This window comes from Acipenser ruthenus, chromosome 32 (genome assembly GCF_902713425.1).
Source record: "Acipenser ruthenus chromosome 32, fAciRut3.2 maternal haplotype, whole genome shotgun sequence".
Taxonomy (NCBI): domain Eukaryota; kingdom Metazoa; phylum Chordata; class Actinopteri; order Acipenseriformes; family Acipenseridae; genus Acipenser; species Acipenser ruthenus.
The window spans coordinates 3,733,003-3,754,756 of NC_081220.1; the positions used below are offsets into that span (position 1 = coordinate 3,733,003).

At 45.5% G+C, this 21,754-nt stretch overlaps 1 protein-coding gene across 1 annotated transcript in view; it reads left to right on the plus strand.

Moving 5' to 3' along the window:
- Nucleotides 1–21,754, plus strand: part of vps45 (vacuolar protein sorting 45 homolog) — a 70,875-nt gene that overhangs the window by 8,312 nt on the left and 40,809 nt on the right. Inside the window, exons 4-11 of the mRNA XM_059006367.1 lie at nucleotides 1,515–1,594; nucleotides 1,693–1,761; nucleotides 3,422–3,559; nucleotides 4,238–4,348; nucleotides 5,487–5,621; nucleotides 9,563–9,676; nucleotides 15,026–15,193; nucleotides 17,922–18,080. Coding sequence (XP_058862350.1) covers nucleotides 1,515–1,594; nucleotides 1,693–1,761; nucleotides 3,422–3,559; nucleotides 4,238–4,348; nucleotides 5,487–5,621; nucleotides 9,563–9,676; nucleotides 15,026–15,193; nucleotides 17,922–18,080 — 974 coding nt within the window. The remainder of the gene's footprint in view (nucleotides 1–1,514; nucleotides 1,595–1,692; nucleotides 1,762–3,421; nucleotides 3,560–4,237; nucleotides 4,349–5,486; nucleotides 5,622–9,562; nucleotides 9,677–15,025; nucleotides 15,194–17,921; nucleotides 18,081–21,754) is intronic.

Below are 21,754 nucleotides of genomic sequence, written 5' to 3' on the forward strand. Positions count from 1 at the left end.
GTGAAAGCCGGACAAGCCCCTCCCCTTTACATAAGAACATAAGAAAGTTTACAAGCGAGAGGAGGCCATTCAGCCCATCTTGCTCGTTTGGTTGCTAGTAGCTTATGATCCCAGAATCTCATCAAGCAGCTTCTTGAAGGATCCTGACATATCTGTGTAAAAAAGTGCCTCCTGTTTTCTGTTCTGAATGCACCTTTATCTAATCTCCATTTGTGACCCCTGGTCCTTGTTTCTTTTTTCAGGTTGAAAAAGTCCCTTGGGTCGACATTGTCAATAGCTTTAGATTTAGTCGGACCGGCTTTCTTTACATCAGGGTTAATTTGATGAACCCCACTGGGTTAAACCACAGCTGGATTAAAAAGAAAAAGTGCCATTGTCCTTGTTTGAGGACAGGCTACTTTATAATTTTGGGAGCAATAACTAGCATCATCTAGGCCTACCTGTTATCTGTCTTTAACTATTTTGTTATAAGAACTTACTCTAATTTTGTTAAGCGCAAAAGTTAAGCCTAAATATAGCTGTTAATTCTGCAAATACAGCCCTTCAAATGCTTTTCTGACACTCCAATATAAAATAAGAAATTGAACACTAAAAATGAAACATTTCTTGGTGTTTTTTTCCTACCCACAGTGATGATAACGCTACATGTTTCATGTGTTGAGCTTCATAGCTGGTGTGAAATTCTAACTTAACTGTCCTCAGAATCTGTGAAGAAATATTGATTTAGAATGTAACAAATTACATAAATACAGCTTCTGTTCTGCTGTTTTTCAAATAAAATGTAATTTGTTATTTAATTGGTTAAAGCATCAGGAAGGCACCATTGCATCAACCACTTCTGTTCAGGGATAATCCCAAGATAACCACAGATAGGTGAATGTTCTAACAAAATGCTCCAAAGAATCCTGCTTGGGCTCTCCCAGCACGGTGCTGCTACTGCTGAGGTGAAGGGATCTAGGAAGTGAAGCAGGAACAGATTTACTGCAAGGCAAGCAAACGATCTTCAAAACGGAGCAGGGCCAGATATCATGCTTTTAGATTAAAATCCATGCTCGCCTTAACATGTGCTTCTTTCAAAACTGCACTATTCAGGGTCGGGGTCAATCCCTGTTTTTCAATTCCGATTCCACCTCCTTTTTAAAATCAATTCCTTCAAAGGAATTGGAATTGATATTTTAGAGACATCATAATTGTTGTGATTGTTCAACTTCTTTCATTTGAAGCCAGTTTAATTGACTCACAAACAGCGAATTCAATTGAAGTCATTTGTTGCCCCTGTTGTGAGGAGCTCATTTTAACAGAATGCTTGTAATTGATCATTTTGATCAATGATGTGTTGGAATTCATTATATGGGAATGAGATTTGATTTTATTATGGAATTGGAAGTGATAAACAGGACTTGAGCCCGACCTTGCTCGTGGGGTCTGTGTAGTGAGTTGAAATGCACAACAGTCAGGTCTGTGGAAGTGTGTGGTGAGCTGCAGCTGATATAAATGCCTGTCTCCTGTTTCAGACTTCAGCAATGTGATCAGTAAGAGCGAGGTGAAGGCGCTGGCCGAGGCTGATGAACAGGAGGTGGTGGCGGAGGTGCAGGTAAGGAGTCCTGTCCTGGGGCTGTAACCACACAGTCACAATGCACAGTGCAGCCGCAAGACATGCTGCTAACAGCCGCCTTTGCTTCTTCACTCCAGGAGTTCTATGGAGACTTCATCGCAGTGAACCCCCACCTCTTCTCACTCAATATCGTCGGATGTGCTCGGGTGAGTTTCAGCTTGGGTACAGCGGCTCTTATTGCAATTACTTAGATATTGTGTGTGCGTGTGCCTGGAAAACCAGTCATCCAGTTGTGATTGCATATTTGGTTGCAGCAGAATCTGAGGCTATAGGCTATGTATGAATCTGTGGCTATAGGCTCTCTTTGAATCTGGGGCTCTAGACTCTGTATGAATCTGGGGTTACAGGCTGTCGGTATGAATCTGGGGCTCTAGACTGTGTGAATCTGGGGTTACAGGCTCTCTGTATGAATCTGGGGTTACAGGCTCTCTGTATGAATCTGGGGTTACAGGCTCTGTATGAATCTGGGGTTACAGGCTCGCTGTATGAATTTGAGGGTTACAGGCTCGCTGTATGAATCTGGGGTTACAGGCTCTCTGTATGAATCTGGGGTTACAGGCTCTCTGTATGAATCTGGGGTTACAGGCTCTCTGTATGAATCTGGGGTTACAGGCTCTCTGTATGAATCTGGGGTTACAGGCTGTCGGTATGAATCTGGGGCTCTAGACTCTCTGTGTGAATCTGGGGTTACAGGCTCTCTGTATGAATCTGGGGTTACAGGCTCTCTGTATGAATCTGGGGTTACAGGCTCTCTGTATGAATCTGGGGTTACAGGCTGTCTGTATGAATCTGGGGCTCTAGACTCTCTGTGTGAATCTGGGGTTACAGGCTCTCTGTATGAATCTGGGGTTACAGGCTCTCTGTATGAATCTGGGGTTACAGGCTATCTGTATGAATCTGGGGTTACAGGCTCTTTGTATGAATCTGGGGTTACAGGCTCTCTGTATGAATCTGGGGTTACAGGCTCTCTGTATGAATCTGGGGTTACAGGCTCTCTGTATGAATCTGGGGTTACAGGCGCTCTGTATGAATCTGGGGTTACAGGCTGTCGGTATGAATCTGGGGCTCTAGACTCTCTGTGTGAATCTGGGGTTACAGGCTCTGTATGAATCTGGGGTTACAGGCTCTCTGTATGAATCTGGGGTTACAGGCTGTCTGTATGAATCTGGGGCTCTAGACTCTCTGTGTGAATCTGGGGTTACAGGCTCTCTGTATGAATCTGGGGTTACAGGCTCTCTGTATGAATCTGGGGTTACAGGCTATCTGTATGAATCTGGGGTTACAGGCTCTTTGTATGAATCTGGGGTTACAGGCTCTCTGTATGAATCTGGGGTTACAGGCTCTCTGTATGAATCTGGGGTTACAGGCTCTCTGTATGAATCTGGGGTTACAGGCGCTCTGTATGAATCTGGGGTTACAGGCTGTCGGTATGAATCTGGGGCTCTAGACTCTCTGTGTGAATCTGGGGTTACAGGCTCTCTGTATGAATCTGGGGTTACAGGCTCTCTGTATGAATCTGGGGTTACAGGCTATCTGTATGAATCTGGGGTTACAGGCTCTCTGTATGAATCTGGGGTTACAGGCTCTCTGTATGAATCTGGGGTTACAGGCTCTCTGTATGAATCTGGGGTTACAGGCTCTCTGTATGAATCTGGGGTTACAGGCTGTTTGTATGCCCCTTTGCACTGTGTATGCTGTGCTGATCCACTGTTCCATGATGCTGATGGCTGTAATTGGTACTTGGAGCCCAGGCAGGGTGATGTCACTCGTGTGTGTAGCGCTTGTTTGTGTTTGTGTTCCCTGCAGGGTCGAGCCTGGGACCCCGCCCTCCTCTCTCGCACCACCCAGGGACTGACCTCCGTGCTGCTGGCTCTCAAGAAGTGCCCAATGATCCGCTACCAGCACTCCTCAGACATGGCGAAGAGACTGGCCGAGAGCGTCAAGGTACTGTTGCAGAGACACACACAGACAGAGACAGAGCCACAGACAGACAGACACACACACACACACACACACAGGCAGAGAGAGAGACACACACAGACATAGACATAGACAGACACACAGGCAGAGACAGAGAGACACAGACAAGGTAGAGACATAGGCACAGACAGAGAAACACATACGGGCAGAGACATAGACACACAGGCACACACACAGACAGAGAGACACACAGACACAATGGTCTTCTAAAAGTTCCACATAGTAAAAGCACAGCAAATTTAATAAAGCACAGTGAAAGCATGGTAAAGCATAGGCAAGCATTGTAAAGCACAGAGAGGTATAGTAAAGCATAGGGAAGCATTGTAAAGCACAGAGAGGTATAGTAAAGCATAGGCAAGCATTGTAAAGCATATTGATAAGCATGGCAAACCAGTGTAAACTGTGGTAAATGCATAGTATAACAATGGGAAAAGCATGGGGGGAAAACTGCAAAAAATACTATGGTAAACTTTTATAAAATAAAATGTAATCTTTAGATTTTGTCACTGAATTTGCACTGAAGTTTCTTTATAGTATTTCTATAGTAACCACGGTGGAGTGTTAATCTGATGGTGCCTGAATCTGGTGCTGCTGTAGCCTGGCTGGAGAAAGGCAGCAATGCTTTGTTTCGTTCGTTTGCAGCAAATCATCACCAAGGAGTACGAGCTCTTTGATTTCCGCAAGACGGAGGTGCCTCCTCTGCTCCTGATTGTGGACCGCAGTGATGATGCCGTCACCCCCTTACTGAACCAGGTGAGTCACCCCCTTACTGAACCAGGTGAGTCACCCCCTTACTGAACCAGGTGAGTCACCTGCTTACTGACCCAGGTGAGTCACCCCCTTACTGACCCAGGTGAGTCACCCCCTTACTGACCCAGGTGAGTCACCCCCTTACTGACCCAGGTGAGTCACCCCCTTACTGACCCAGGTGAGTCACCCCCTTACTGACCCAGGTGAGTCACCCCCTTTCTGACCCAGGTGAGTCACCCCCTTTCTGACCCAGGTGAGTCACCCCCTTTCTGACCCAGGTGAGTCACCCCCTTTCTGACCCAGGTGAGTCACCCCCTTTCTGACCCAGGTGAGTCACCCCCTTACTGACCCAGGTGAGTCACCCGCTTACTGACCCAGGTGAGTCACCCGCTTACTGACCCAGGTGAGTCACCCCCTTACTGAACTAGTAAAATCATGCAAGCATGGATCGAATCCCGGCCATGCCAAGGTGCCAGTCTAGCCCTGGACTAGCCCTGCTGCAGCTGGTCCTGGCTTTCAGAAGGCACCTTGTTGAGGTAGATTATTGAAATGACCCGGGGCCAGGAATGTGATCAGTCTGGCCCCTGCTAAATCTGCTCTGAACTGATCACATGACACACCACTACCTGGAGGGTTACAATTAGGAGTTGTTTAAGCGGCTCCAATTTATTTAGCATTATTATGTCATTATTGTGTTCTTAATTCTGAAACCCAGGACTAGTGCGAGTTTCTAATACTGGATGCATGTAGGTGAGAGGGAAAATATATATAGATTAACTTTCTTACATCGGCTAAGCACATTGAATAATGTTAACATGATATATTGATGAAGAGTTAATAACTAAAGATGTAAGGCTGTTTTTAGTTCAGCCCCAAGGTAACTTTATTTCATGACTGTTACATTTTGATAAACTTAAGTCAGGGGTAGAAATAAGACACCTATTGCACAGCTGTTTCACCCATTCCAGGTTTTACTATGAACTTGATTAGCAGAAGTGTACCGGTAACAAGCTCAGGTGTCGTATTAAACTCATAGTAAAACCACAAATGAATCAAACTGCTGTGCTATGGGGGTCTTATTTCCATCCCCCCCCCCCCCGATATCGTCGCTGTGTTGTGACTGCTTGTTTGCGCCCTCTAGTGGACATATCAGGCGATGGTCCACGAGCTGCTGGGACTGAACAACAACCGGATTGATCTGTCCCGAGTCCCGGGGGTCAGCAAGGAGCTGCGCGAGGTGGTGCTGAGCGCAGAGAGTGACGACTTCTACGCCAGTGTAGGTGTCCTCCGATCCCTGCTGTACCCCACACCAGACACCCCGACCCCTGCTGAAACACACACCTGTACCCACGACACCAGAGACACCCCGATCCCTGCTGTACCCCACACCAAACACCCAGATCCCTGCTGTAACACACACCTATACCCCCGACACCAGAGACACCCCGATCCCTGCTGTACCCCACACCAGACACCCCGATCCCTGCTGTAACACAGCTGTACCGCACACCAGACACCCCGATCCCTGCTGAAACACACACCTGTACCCCTGACACCAGAGACATCCCGATCCCTGCTGTAACACACACCTGTACCCCACACCAGAGACACCCCGATCCCTGCTGTACCCCACACCAGACACCCCGATCCCTGCTGTAACACAGGTGTACCCCACACCAGACACCCCGATCCCTGCTGTAACACACACCTGTACCCCCGACACCAGAGACATCCCGATCCCTGCTGTAACACACACCTGTACCCCACACCAGACACCCCGATCCCTGCTGTAACACACACCTGTACCCCTGACACCAGACACACCCCGATCCCTGCTGTAACACACACCAGAGACACCCCGATCCCTGCTGTAACACACACCTGTACCTCACACCAGAGACACCCCCATCCCTGCTGTAACACACACCTGTACCCCACACCAGAGACATCCCGATCCCTGCTGTAACACACACCTGTACCCCACACCAGAGACATCCCGATCCCTGCTGTAACACACACCTGTACCCCACACCAGAGACATCCCGATCCCTGCTGTAACACACACCTGTACCCCACACCAGAGACATCCCGATCCCTGCTGTAACACACACCTGTACCCCACACCAGAGACACCCCCATCCCTGCTGTAACACACACCTGTACCCCACACCAGACACCCCGATCCCTGCTGTAACACACACCTGTACCCCTGGCACCAGAGACACCCCGATCCCTGCTGTAACACACACCTGTACCCCACACCAGAGACACCCCGGTCCCTGCAGTAACACACACCTGTACCCCACACCAGAGACATCCCGATCCCTGCTGTAACACACACCTGTACCCCACACCAGAGACACCTCGATCCCTGCTGTAACACACACCTGTACCCCACACCAGAGACACCTCGATCCCTGCTGTAACACACACCTGTACCCCACACCAGACACCCCCATCCCTGCTGTAACACACACCTATACCCCACACCAGAGACACCCCCATCCCTGCTGTAACACACACCTGTACCCCCGACACCAGACACCCCAATCCCTGCTGTAACACACACCTGTACCCCACACCAGACACCCCGATCCCTGCTGTAACACACACCTGTACCCCTGACACCAGACACACCCCGATCCCTGCTGTAACACACACCTATACCCCACACCAGAGACATCCCGATCCCTGCTGTAACACACACCTGTACCCAGGCCCGTATTAAGGTATTTGGGGGCCCAGGGCTACTGCCATTTCAGGGGCCCCCTTGGAGAACCCCCCCCCCCAAGCACAAACTCATACAATACCAACACAATAATGTCATTCGAATAGACAGTGTTACCACTCACATCACAGTAGACAGACAGCGTTACCACTCACATCACAGTAGCTATGGCATGCAAAATAGTATGGTAGTCGGTACTACCACTAGCTCTCATTACCGACTGCATCGTTTCGAATTAAATCAACGCTAGTTGTAGTCGGTGGGACCATGTTTCAGGCAGCACAGCATGATATGACATTAGACAAAAACTTAGTGTAGTCGGCGCTACTCTCAAGCCTCCTTAATAACATTGCAAAGTATAAAGACACATTTGACTTACCATTGCTAGATCTTATGCTTTCTTGCCTTAAAACTTAAAAAATAATTCCTTACTAATGTCTGTGAAGTCCAGTTGGCGAAGCAGGTCATGTTCAGTGAACATGAGAGTTAAATGATTGAGTCATTAAATTCAGTAATTCGTTAAATTCTCTCTGAGGCGGAAAAAGTACTGTCTTACTGGCAAATAAGGGGACACTTGCTCACCTAGTGCGACCTCACCTCCTCAGTTATCGGACCCCAACATGCCGTATCAGAGCTAGCAATAGCATTATCTGTTTTGTCAGTTTCTCTCGCCTTAAATTGGCAGTTCAATGGCTGGCTCTCGTTTTTCTCCTCTGCTGTAGTGGCTGTGCACTCAGCGCTAACCGACTCGCTGCTCTCTGCTTGCTCCTCTGACTCATGTGGCTCTTCCTAACTTTTCATTCTTCTGACACTGACTTTTAAAGAGTTTAGTGAGTTTTGGGGTACTATTTATAACCTCCTCGGATTTAGCTAGTTTGAGTTTAGTGATTTTTCTTTTTTTCGCACCGCTACTCAGCTTTTCTTATTTGAGTTAGCATAAGATTTTTTTTATTTCGTCAAATAACTACGGCATGCCAAAAGGACACAAAATGTTTTAAAAAATAGGCAAATTGTTTAGTTTAGTACGTGCTTTTTTATTTGCCAACCGTTATCAGTTTGACTTTACAGCAGTGGTCCTCAAAGTAATTTGGGCACGGGCATAAATTGATCTTACTTGGCTGTTTGCGGGCACGCTGACTATTGCATAGGTTCTTATAGTATAACGTTATATATAGAGTTTTAGTGGGAGTTATTCTTTGTTTACGCTGATAAGGCCAAGTCTCAGGCAGTAATTGTGTGTGCTGCGCTTATTTTTCAAATAATTCATATAAAATACGCAATGCAAATCTTTTTAAATAACATGTTTACATAGATAACCATGAATAAACTAAAATAAGAGGATAGCGTCTCGCTTTGTGTCAATTTGTCAAATCTGTCAACACTACTCTTTTTTAAAGATCGCTCATCTCCCAGTACAATTATTCAGAGAAAGTGGATTTGTAACTAAATCTACTACGGTGTTTCCCTTGTCTGGTGAAATTAAAAATATATATATAGAGAAAATTCAATTCTAAATACTGAAATGTATTATTTTTCTCAATTACAGTCGGCGAAATTCAGTGTTTACCCGGCATATTAACAGCCCGCCTCTGCTCACGAATGATTGGACAGCTGTCGGATCTTTCACTTTCCCATTGGCTACTCACTCGCCTTCAATTTTCATGCAGAATACCGTGAACGGCCTCTGCTTAATTATGATTGGACAACTGCGTAAACTTGGCAGATATTTGATTCTCCTATTGGTTAAACTTACTGTCAGTACCTGCAACTGAAACAGACAGAGTTAATGTCCCACCCAGCTAATTTATGGTTGGGCTACCGCAGAGAAAATGCAGATATTCAGTTGGATGATCGTATCGCAGAGGTACTTCAGGAAAGAAAAAAATATGTCGAGTACGTACAAGCACAGCATAAGCGAGCAGCACAGAATTTGCCAGCGGGCACCACTTTGAGGACCACTGCTTTACAGGGACGACGGGGGCCCCCCTAGGAGGCGGGGCCCCGGGCTTCAGCCCATGTAGCCCATTGGCTTAACACGGCCCTGCCTGTACCCCACACCAGACACCCCGATCCCTGCTGTAACACACACCTGTACCCCACACCAGAGACATCCCGATCCCTGCTGTAACACACACCTGTACCCCACACCAGTGACATCCCCATCCCTGCTGTAACACACACCTGTACCCCACACCAGACACCCCCATCCCTGCTGTAACACACACCTATACCCCACACCAGAGACATCCCGATCCCTGCTGTAACACACACCTGTACCCCACACCAGACACCCCGATCCCTGCTGTAACACACACCTGTACCCCTGACGCCAGAGACACCCCGATCCCTGCTGTAACACACACCTGTACCCCTGACACCAGACACACCCCGATCCCTGCTGTAACACACACCAGAGACACCCCGGTCCCTGCTGTAACACACACCTGTTTTGCAGCGCTGAATGGAGAATCTCCCTCACTTTTTTTCAGAACCTATACCTGAATTTCGGGGAGATCGGCACCAACATTAAGAACCTGATGGAGGATTTTCAGAAGAAGAAACCCAAAGGACAGCAGAAGCTGGAGTCCATCGCAGACATGAAGGTGAGATCCAGGAAATCAAATCTCCAAACCCATCACAGACATGAAGGGGAGAGCCAGGAAATCAAATCTCCAAACACATCACAGACATGAAGGGGAGAGCCAGGAAATCAAATCTCCAAACACATCACAGACATGAAGGGGGGAGCCAGGAAATCAAATCTCCAAACACATCACAGACATGAAGGGGAGAGCCAGGAAATCAAATCTCCAAACACATCACAGACATGAAGGGGAGAGCCAGGAAATCAAATCTCCAAACACATCACAGACATGAAGGGGAGAGCCAGGAAATCAAATCTCCAAACACATCACAGACAAAATTGCAATTAGCAGTATTCTGTTAAAATGAGCTTCTCACAGATTATTTACACCGAAGTCGCTGTTTGTTAGTCAATTCAAATTGTCTTAAAATGAAAGCAGTTGAACAATCACAACAATTATTAATGTCTCTAAAATATCAGTTCCAATTCCTTTTGAAGGAATAGGAATTGGAATTGGGAATTGAAAAAACAGGACTTGACCCTGAGTTCTGAAACTCCAGACTGGGTGCAGGGCTGCTGTAAGTTTCCACACTGTTGCCTGTCTGAATCCATAGACTGAATCAGAAATATAAATATTAGTAGAAAATAAGAGCACGGGAGGGGAAATAAAGCAATGTGATTGCAGTGCTACTGGATATTGTAGTCTAGAATACTCAATAGAGCTGCATTCAATGTGAGATTATGAGGTTTCAGCCACACTGCTCCCCAGTCCCCAGTCCAAGATTATCAGGTTTAAGACACACTGCTCCCCAGTCCCCAGTCCAAGATTATCAGGTTTAATACACACTGTTCCCCAATTCCCAGTCCAAGATTATCAGGTTTAAGACACACTGTTCCCCAGTCCCCAGTCCCCAGTCCAAGATTATCAGGTTTAAGCCACACTGTTCCCCAGTCCCCAGTCCTACCCATTAGGTTGCTGTATGGACTGAATGTTGGGCTGGCTCATACACTTTCTATTGACCTCAGTAAAGTGAATTGAACACAGTTGTCCACAAGGTGGCAGCACAGACACATCAATAGCAAGGTCAGCCAGTGTGCTGGGGGGTTCCAGACAGCTCTGTGTAATCAACCACAGTGGCATCTCTTTGAAAGAGGTTATAGCTAATGAATTGTACTTGCATATGCCATGTAGGTCTTGCTTGTGCACATTTGAAAGAAGCACATGCATTTCAAATATAAAAACAGTGTTTAGGTTAACACAGCGCTGGTCTGCTTGCCTTGCTGGTTGCCATGAAGGTGAACTGACCTCAGGAAGTACAAGTAGGACCAGTCACCTGAAAGCTTTCTTTAACCCCCGTGCCACTGTTTGTTTTTTAATAACCTTCATTTTTTTAATAAACTGCTTGTTTCAAACCTGCGTTGTGCAAGACAGGCAAGATCTTGGGGGTTGTTTCATTAGCTAGAGCTGACTTAAGAAGTAGCAGTCTGTCAGCAAACTACTTTACCAGCATACCTGCAAACTGTACAGCTACGGACAAACGTTTTGCATCACCGACAATTTTAGGATTGAGACATTATGAACATAATTTAGATGTTTTATTTAATATCATGTAATCAAAGGAACTACAAAATAATATTGAAAAAGTCTACCGGAAGCCATAATAGTAGTACAGTATTTCATGTTTGATTTTTAAATTGTCAGTTTGGCGTTATATGGAAAACTACAAAGCGGTGTGTAATTCAATATGTTAACGTAACATTATTCAGCAGGTTTCATTCGATTTTTATGAAGCAAAATTAGTTCATTCTACAGGGTGAGGCAAAACTTTTGGCCAGAGCTGTACTTTAGGGTGTGGAGTTTGGGTTGCACATTGTCAGAGAGTGATGAGCACTTAAAAAAATAATGTCATGAGATTTTTTTATACAGAGTTTCTACAGTGTACAATTAATGTGTGAGGAGGGGCATTGTAAAAACTCATGAAAGGAGGTCCATTAAAATGAATGCCGTCTTATTTGAATACAGCGGTGTGGATTTTGAATGCACTCTGTGCTGGATGGATTGGGAGGGGGGGGGGGGGTGCAGTCTGTATTGATTACAGTCCCTCCACTGTCTCAGTGTTCACTTAGTGGTGCATGTGAGCAATCGCTAAAGCTTTGATAAATGGTGCTGTAACATTTGTAGTGTTAGGGTACCGACGCCGCCTGGATCTTTCTTTATGTATTTGTAGTGTTAGGATGCCGACGCCGCCTGGATCTTTCTTTATGTATTTGTAGTGTTAGGATACCGACGCCGCCTGGATCTTTCTTTATGTATTTGTAGTGTTAGGATACCGACGCCGCCTGGATCTTTCTTTATGTATTTGTAGTGTTAGGATACCGACGCCGCCTGGATCTTTCTTTATGTATTTGTAGTGTTAGGATACCGACGCCGCCTGGATCTTTCTTTATGTATTTGTAGTGTTAGGGTACCGACGCCGCCTGGATCTTTCTTTATGTATTTGTAGTGTTAGGATACCGACGCCGCCTGGATCTTTCTTTATGTATTTGTAGTGTTAGGATACCGACGCCGCCTGGATCTTTCTTTATGTATTTGTAGTGTTAGGATGCCGACGCCGCCTGGATCTTTCTTTATGTATTTGTAGTGTTAGGATACCGACGCCGCCTGGATCTTTCTTTATGTATTTGTAGTGTTAGGGTACCGACGCCGCCTGGATCTTTCTTTATGTATTTGTAGTGTTAGGATACCGACGCCGCCTGGATCTTTCTTTATGTATTTGTAGTGTTAGGATACCGACGCCGCCTGGATCTTTCTTTATGTATTTGTAGTGTTAGGATACCGACGCCGCCTGGATCTTTCTTTATGTATTTGTAGTGTTAGGATACCGACGCCGCCTGGATCTTTCTTTATGTATTTGTAGTGTTAGGATACCGACGCCGCCTGGATCTTTCTTTATGTATTTGTAGTGTTAGGGTACCGACGCCGCCTGGATCTTTCTTTATGTATTTGTAGTGTTAGGATACCGACGCCGCCTGGATCTTTCTTTATGTATTTGTAGTGTTAGGATACCGACGCCGCCTGGATCTTTCTTTATGTATTTGTAGTGTTAGGATACCGACGCCGCCTGGATCTTTCTTTATGTATTTGTAGTGTTAGGATGCCGACGCCGCCTGGATCTTTCTTTATGTATTTGTAGTGTTAGGGTACCGACACCGCCTGGATCTTTCTTTATGTATTTGTAGTGTTAGGATACCGACGCCGCCTGGATCTTTCTTTATGTATTTGTAGTGTTAGGATACCGACGCCGCCTGGATCTTTCTTTATGTATTTGTAGTGTTAGGATACCGACGCCGCCTGGATCTTTCTTTATGTATTTGTAGTGTTAGGATACCGACGCCGCCTGGATCTTTCTTTATGTATTTGTAGTGTTAGGGTACCGACGCCGCCTGGATCTTTCTTTATGTATTTGTAGTGTTAGGATACCGACGCCGCCTGGATCTTTCTTTATGTATTTGTAGTGTTAGGATACCGACGCCGCCTGGATCTTTCTTTATGTATTTGTAGTGTTAGGATACCGACGCCGCCTGGATCTTTCTTTATGTATTTGTAGTGTTAGGATACCGACGCCGCCTGGATCTTTCTTTATGTATTTGTAGTGTTAGGATACCGACGCCGCCTGGATCTTTCTTTATGTATTTGTAGTGTTAGGATACCGACGCCGCCTGGATCTTTCTTTATGTATTTGTAGTGTTAGGGTACCGACGCCGCCTGGATCTTTCTTTATGTATTTGTAGTGTTAGGATACCGACGCCGCCTGGATCTTTCTTTATGTATTTGTAGTGTTAGGATACCGACGCCGCCTGGATCTTTCTTTATGTATTTGTAGTGTTAGGATACCGACGCCGCCTGGATCTTTCTTTATGTATTTGTAGTGTTAGGGTACCGACGCCGCCTGGATCTTTCTTTATGTATTTGCAGTGTTAGGGTACCGACGCCGCCTGGATCTTTCTTTATGTATTTGTAGTGTTAGGATACCGACGCCGCCTGGATCTTTCTTTATGTATTTGTAGTGTTAGGATACCGACGCCGCCTGGATCTTTCTTTATGTATTTGTAGTGTTAGGATACCGACGCCGCCTGGATCTTTCTTTATGTATTTGTAGTGTTAGGATACCGACGCCGCCTGGATCTTTCTTTATGTATTTGTAGTGTTAGGGTACCGACGCCGCCTGGATCTTTCTTTATGTATTTGTAGTGTTAGGATACCGACGCCGCCTGGATCTTTCTTTATGTATTTGTAGTGTTAGGGTACCGACGCCGCCTGGATCTTTCTTTATGTATTTGTAGTGTTAGGATACCGACGCCGCCTGGATCTTTCTTTATGTATTTGTAGTGTTAGGATACCGACGCCGCCTGGATCTTTCTTTATGTATTTGTAGTGTTAGGATACCGACGCCGCCTGGATCTTTCTTTATGTATTTGTAGTGTTAGGATGCCGACGCCGCCTGGATCTTTCTTTATGTATTTGTAGTGTTAGGATACCGACGCCGCCTGGATCTTTCTTTATGTATTTGTAGTGTTAGGGTACCGACGCCGCCTGGATCTTTCTTTATGTATTTGTAGTGTTAGGGTACCGACGCCGCCTGGATCTTTCTTTATGTATTTGTAGTGTTAGGATGCCGACGCCGCCTGGATCTTTCTTTATGTATTTGTAGTGTTAGGATACCGACGCCGCCTGGATCTTTCTTTATGTATTTGTAGTGTTAGGATGCCGACGCCGCCTGGATCTTTCTTTATGTATTTGTAGTGTTAGGGTACCGACGCCGCCTGGATCTTTCTTTATGTATTTGTAGTGTTAGGGTGCCGACGCCGCCTGGATCTTTCTTTATGTATTTGTAGTGTTAGGGTACCGACGCCGCCTGGATCTTTCTTTATGTATTTTGCTTAAAAGAAATATGTCTTGAATAAAAAATATGAGATTGTTGTCATCATTTTGAAGGGCTTTATTAACAAGTTAAAAGCATTTAGAGGTGTATATGCTAACAGGTGTATACTAATTGAAACTAGAAGGGTGCAAACTGCATGGTAAATACCTGCAATGATTTTGCTTCTAGATCTATAATAGGCAGCAGGGGGCGGTGTTATCATAATCTGTAAAGTGAAGGAAATAAGACTCCCATTGCATAGCATTTTGATCTGTTCCTGGTTTCACTGTGAGTTTAATAAGACAGACCTGAGCTTGTTACCTATACACTATGGCTAATCAAGCTCATAGTAAAACCTGCAAGGGGAGTCTTATTTCCATCCCTGGTGTATGTTTACCTTGCTCCTCTCTCCTCTCCCTCTCTCTCTCTCTCTCTGTCCTGAGCAGGCGTTTGTGGATAACTACCCTCAGTTTAAGAAGATGTCCGGGACGGTGTCCAAGCACGTGACGGTGGTGGGGGAGCTGTCCCGGCTGGTCAGCGAGCGCAGCCTGATGGAGGTGTCCGAGCTGGAGCAGGAGCTGGCCTGCCAGAGTGACCACTCCAGTGCACAGCAGGTAGGAGCAGCAGGGCAGGGCGGGGAGCAGGGCGGGGAGCAGGGCAGACACGCAGGGCAGGGAGCAGGGCAGATGCACAGGGTAAGGAGCAGGGCAGACGCGCAGGGCAGGGAGCAGGGCAGATGCACAGGGTAAGGAGCAGGGCAGATGAGCAGGGCATACGCGCAGGGCAGACGCACAGGGCAGGGAGCAGGGCAGACGCACAGGGCAGGGAGCAGGGCAGACGCACAGGGCAGGGAGCAGGGCAGATGCACAGGGCAGGGAGCAGTGCAGACAAACAGGGCAGGGAGCAGTGCAGACGCACAGGGCAGGGAGCAGGGCAGATGCACAGGGCAGATGCACAGGGCAGATAAAGGGAGCAGGGCATACGCGCAGGGCAGGGAGCAGGGCATACGCGCAGGGCAGGGAGCAGTGCAGACAAACAGGGCAGGGAGCAGGGCATACGCACAGGGCAGACGCACAGGGCAGGGAGCAGGGCATACGCACAGGGCAGAGTGCAGTGCAGATGCGCAGGGCAGATAAAGGGAGCAGGGCAGACAAACGGCAGGGAGCAGGGCAGATGCACAGGGCATATGCTCAGAGCAGGGAGCAGGGCATACGCGCAGGGCAGATAAAGGGAGCAGGGCATACGAACAGGGCAGGGAGCAGGGCATACGAACAGGGCAGGGAGCAGGGCATACGCGCAGGGCAGACGGACAGGGCAGGGAGCAGTGCAGACAAACAGGGCAGGGAGCAGGGCAGATGCACAGGGCAGATAAAGGGAGCAGGGCATACGCGCAGGGCAGATAAAGGGAGCAGGGCATACGCGCAGAGCAGACGCACAGGGCAGGGAGCAGGGCAGACGCACAGGGCATATGCTCAGAGCAGGGAGCAGGGCATATACGCAGGGCAGATAAAGGGAGCAGGGCATACGCGCAGGGCAGACGCACAGGGCAGACGCACAGGGCATATGCTCAGAGCAGGGAGCAGGGCATACGCACAGGGCATACGCACAGGGCAGGGAGCAGGGCATATTCGCAGGGCAGACACAAGCACTGCTCTCTCCATACTGTTGATATACGTCATGGGCATCAAATTTTCCGTCATACTGATGACTTTAATATCGAATTTACTCTAGCCATGTATGTTACTGACACACTTGCAAAAACTCCTGTGTGAAATCATCTCTTTCCTCTCCCTCTGCCTTGATCAATCAGCTCTGTCTGTGCCCTGTGCCCTGATCAATGAGTCTCCTTCCTACAGTGTTGCTTCAGTGAGGGCTCCTCAGTGCTGCTGAATCGATGGAGGGGGTCAGGGTGCTGGAGACAGGGAGGACTAGTTCATTGAGGAGAATGTAGTCTAATAGTATGTTTGTATTGATTGGGTTGCAGTGCAGACATTAGGAGCTAATGGGCTAGCGCTGCGAGTCCTTGGCTCAGTTTATCAGCCTTGACTGTTTTATATAGCAGCTGGGATGAGCCGTTCACTTTACTGTACATTCCAGGTCTCTGTCAGAATAGATTTTACACAGCCATGTTTAAAATGCAGTCTTCTTATCCCCGGTGGATCTATAGTACAGATGTTGCACAATGTTCCCTATACCTGCTGAACCGCTTATCCTCTTGTCAGGAAACTTGGTATTAACATTATTTAGTGTAAGCTATTGAGAGGATCAGTTTCTGGGGATATACAGCTGTGGCCAAAAGTTTTGCATCACCTAGAATTATGACATTCATTAAAAAATTAACTATAGAACATAATTTAGGCATTTTATTTAACATCATGTAGTCAAAGAAACGACAAAATGATAAGAGTCTACCGGAAACCATAATTGTAGCACAGTATTTCATGTTAGATTTCGAAATGGCACATTTTTTGTCAGTTTTCGTGAAGTATATGGAAATCTACAAAGCGGTGTGTAATTTAATATGTTAACGTCACATTATTCAGCAGGTTTCATTCGACTTTAAGAAGCAAAATGAGTTAGTTCTTTTGGCCATACCTGTACTGCCTGCCTGTAAGAGATGCACACATTATGGCACATGTTTTATTTGTTTTGATTTGAATGGATTTTTTAAATTAATTAACTAAAGGGTCTATAGATTGGAATTCTTCCTGCAGGAAATGGCCCAAAATGCAGTATTCACTGTGGAAGTTGTTTCACTGTTACTGTAACTACCACAGGGGGATATTTACAGAACTATTGCCACATTCTTCTTTCCATGAATATCGAATCCTCTGCAGGTCCACTCGTGTGTTTTTGCTCATTGTAAGGTCCTAGCTTTGCATTCATTTTATAATGTGATCTTGAAACAGCTTCCGCCTTCACTGTGCTGTTGAGCATTGTGAGATGTTATGAAAGGATATTGTTTAAAGTTATGTTTATAAACTCCTGTGCTTTACCTTGAAGTTGCAAGCAGAGTCGAGTTTCCTAATGGAGTAGAAGCCGTGGCAATCGAGGATCAGTTTAATTCTTGCATCTTCCTCCAAGATTAACTTATTTTTATCTTTCAAAGAAGACACAGAATTTTTGAGCAGCGCACAAAATCCAGCACTTGCCTTGGAGTGTTTGTTTCGAGCCTTGCTGCTGCTTCATGCTTTAATCCTTCTCACCTGACTCATTAGTTTACCTGCATGTATCTGCCTGTTATAGTGGCAATGAAGCTCAAAACAAATACTCCAGAACCCCAGTGATTTATTAGTGTTAATAACCCCAGTAACACGGCCCCCTCTTGTGTGTCTCTGTCAGAACGTGAGCAGGCTGCTCCAGAACCCCAAGTTGAGCGAGCTGGACGCGGCCCGGCTGGTCATGCTGTACGCACTGCGCTACGAGAAGCACAGCAGCAACAACCTGCCGGCTCTCATGAAGGAGCTGCACAGGAAGGGGGTCTCAGAGTCCTACGGGAGGGTGAGTGTGAGGGGAGAAAGGAGTGGAGGAGGGAGGGGGGCGGGGGGTAGGGGAATACGAGTTCTGCTATACTCTACCTCAGTCTCAGAAACAAGTCCCGCTATACTGTACCCAGCGTTCCAGATTAGGTTTTGGGTCTGGGAGTAATTTACCCTCTAATTTGAACACTGAGAGAGTAACATTTATTTTCAGGGGGTAAAATGCAACATTGTCATGAGTAATCTTGATAAATACTGTACAATCTTTAATGGTAACGGGGCAGCAGTGTGGGGTAGTGGTTAGGGCTCTGGACTCTTGACTGGAGGGTCGTGGGTTCAATCCCAGGTGGGGGACACTGCTGCTGTACCCTTGAGCAAGGTACTTTACCTAGATTGCTCCAGTAAAAACCAACCTGTATAAATGGGTAATTGTATGTAAAAATAATGTGATATCTTGTAACAATTGTAAGTCGCCCTGGATAAGGGCGTCTGCTAAGAAATAAATAAATAAATAAAAATAAAAATAAAAATAATAATAATAATAATAATAATAATAATGGGGTAGGCATTATAAAGAGCCTTCCATTTTAACCGCAGTGTTACTTTGAATGACTGTACAACCACACGTGTGTTCTGCAAGGTTCTATATCGGCTCGGCGCATTTTTTTTGAGGTCTCACTCTGACTCTGCAAATTAATTACGTTACTTATATTTTAACATTCAATTTGTAAACTCAGTGTACATGTTAAAACTTCAATATAAAGCCATACAGATAAATAAAATAAGGAAATGCATGAATACGTTATAAAGCATTTAGTTTAATATTTTAGGCACCTTTTTTTTAGCGGTTGCCTCTGACGATGGTTCCAGTTGGATTTGTAGCTGGACTAGGGTGTTTATGCTTCAACCTGTGTAGCTTCGAATTTTTCTTATTCTTCCTGTGATTGGCCGTAAAGAGAACAGGGCTAGCCAGAGATTTGATCATTTTTGTTGGGTTGATTTTTGTTGTGTACAGTTTCCTAGTAACTAAATCCGTTGTATTCTGGGAGATGTAGTTGTTAGTGGAAGTTTCAGGGGAGGCAGGAGCGGAGGCAGACATGCTGTGCAGCAAAATTCCTCTGCTCATTTGTACGCATCAAATACTAAATTAGACCATATTTTGGATTTTTGAATGTGTAAAAGCGGCCGGTACGCAGCTTAGAGTCCTGTGTGGGTCCAATTTTTACGCTTTAATAAGACCTGCAACCCGACCCAAACCCGCAAGTGTTTGTCCTTTTACCTACTACCTGTGTCAACTGACTCTCCTACACTCTCAGATTCACACACAGATATCTCTACCGTTCTCCACAGATTGAGTTTACACACTAGGCTGTACAGCGTGGTAGCTTTCTCTAGTGGTCTGCATATATTAACATTGTAACATATTAACTTTCGCTACACCTGTGCTTTTGCAGAGATGATGAACCAGTTTTGTGGCCGTCGTTTACAAAGAAATAATGACAGGGTTTACAAGCAGCGGATCCAGTCACATGTTCATTATTTTTATTCGCTATGATTCCAAAAGTATTCCACACTTGTGATTTACCTCTCGCACTGGTATCCACCACATGAGATAAACCCTGTGCTATCTTTTGTTTCACCTCATCCACAAACATTTTTAATATCACCAAGCAGATGTGATAAAAGGATCTTGCGACGTATCAAACAAGTGAGAACAACACTGCTTAGTCAGCTGACTCCTGCTGGAAATACTGGTACATTTACCTTTTAATACGTTATTTGGGAAAGGGTTACAGATGAGTACGCTGAAAGAACAGAAAACGTTTTTGGTGATTTCAAACCCTATTTTTTTTTTTTTTTTTTTTGACCCGCACCTGAACCGCAAACCGTGAAAGTTCAGATTCCGACCTGAACCCGACCTGCAGGGCCCGATGCAGGACTCGAACACAGCTTATCTGTGGCCCGTTTCACAAAAGTCCTGCGATTGCGATGAAGTGGCGAGGACGCAGAGGTCTGCGCTGCGTGCGTTTCATAAAGCACTTCTTAAGTGCCGTCACATCCCTCACTCTCTTGCGATCTGCGAGGAGCGAAATCACTCACTCGGTAATCCATTTTAAAACATAGTAACTGATTAGGTAAATACACAGTGGCAGGGTTGCAAAGGAAAGTTTTTTTTTTTTTCCATTTTTTAAATGATACAATTATTGAAATGGCTGGTCGACACAAATCTGTTCTATTTGGCAAGTTTTCTGGAAGTTTTAGTCACAAAGAAAAAAAAAGTTGCAGATGATCACCGATGCAGTAAATACTGTTGGGTAGGAGCAAAGAACAGTAGCCAAAATTAGAAATAAATGGATAGATCTAGCGAACAGAATGAAATTAAAAGAAGGGAGATGAAAAAGCTTTAAAGTTGATTGAGGAAAACCAAAATACCTCACTGTTGACAAGAGATTTGGAGCTGTGAAAAGTGACAGGCTGTACTCTGAAGTTACATGCATACATAATATAATATGGTGCTGGGTTGGGATACTTATTGGTTGTGATGGACAGGTGGTAAGATGCAAAACACCAGACACGGAGAGATTGTAATATGATTTCAAACACCACGGTGTCTGTATGTTTAATTGTTTTCAGGTTTTTATAGCCTTCCAATAAAGCAGCAGTTTATAGTTCTTTTTTAATAAAAAGAAAATAAAACAAAACGAAATAATCTTTAACTCGTATAATTAATCAAAACAAACAATCATCGGCAGCCTCGTGGTTCAGGTTCAGAAAACGGGTTGTTTTCCCGGGTTCCGGTTCTCATTCAGTCCAATAATCCAATCCACTAATCGAGGTCCAATTCCGTTCCAAAGTCGTTGCCAAGTAATCCTTTTTGTTTGTTTCTTTATCCTTTATCTTTCTCGCTCACTCGCTCTATGCCCGCCGTCCTCCAAGTCCTTTTCTCCTCCACTACACACATACACAGTTTGCTGGTCAGAGCGTATTATATACAGGTGCGTTGATTCGTGGCACCTGTCTCTTGTTGAGCTCGTTAGTGCTGAATAACAAATTATTATTATTATTATTATTTATTTCTTAGCAGACGCCCTTATCCAGGGCGACTTACAATTGTTACAAGATATCACATTATTTTTACATACAATTACCCATTTATACAGTTGGGTTTTTACTGGAGCAATTTAGGTAAAGTACCTTGCTCAAGGGTACAGCAGCAGTGTCCCCTACCAGGGATTGAACCCACAACCCTCCAGTCAAGAGTCCAGAGCCCTAACCACTACGCCACACTGCTTCCCCTAATGTCAAATGACAGGAAAGGTGAAGAAACATATCGACCATCAATTATCCTACCCCGTGCCATATTACAATACATACATGCATGCATACATAAACCCTTCTTCAGCTGTGTAAAAAAAAAGTCAACGCTGTACAGCAAACGTATATAAAGAAAGTTTACTGGCGTGTGTTTACTTTTCGTTCTACACAGGTGAAAAGGGGCTTTTGGCTGAAACGTATGTAGCCAGCTAAGCACACGCTTTTATTAGTCTATTAGGGGGCATGCCTGATAATCAAGCTGCGTTTAGCCTCATTATCTAAACGTGTGGGGCAGGTAATAACATGCCGGTGGCCGCTGCATCAAAGCCTTGTTATTGCTGTGGAGAACTGTAGCTGAGATGAACTGAGGAAAGTGCTTTT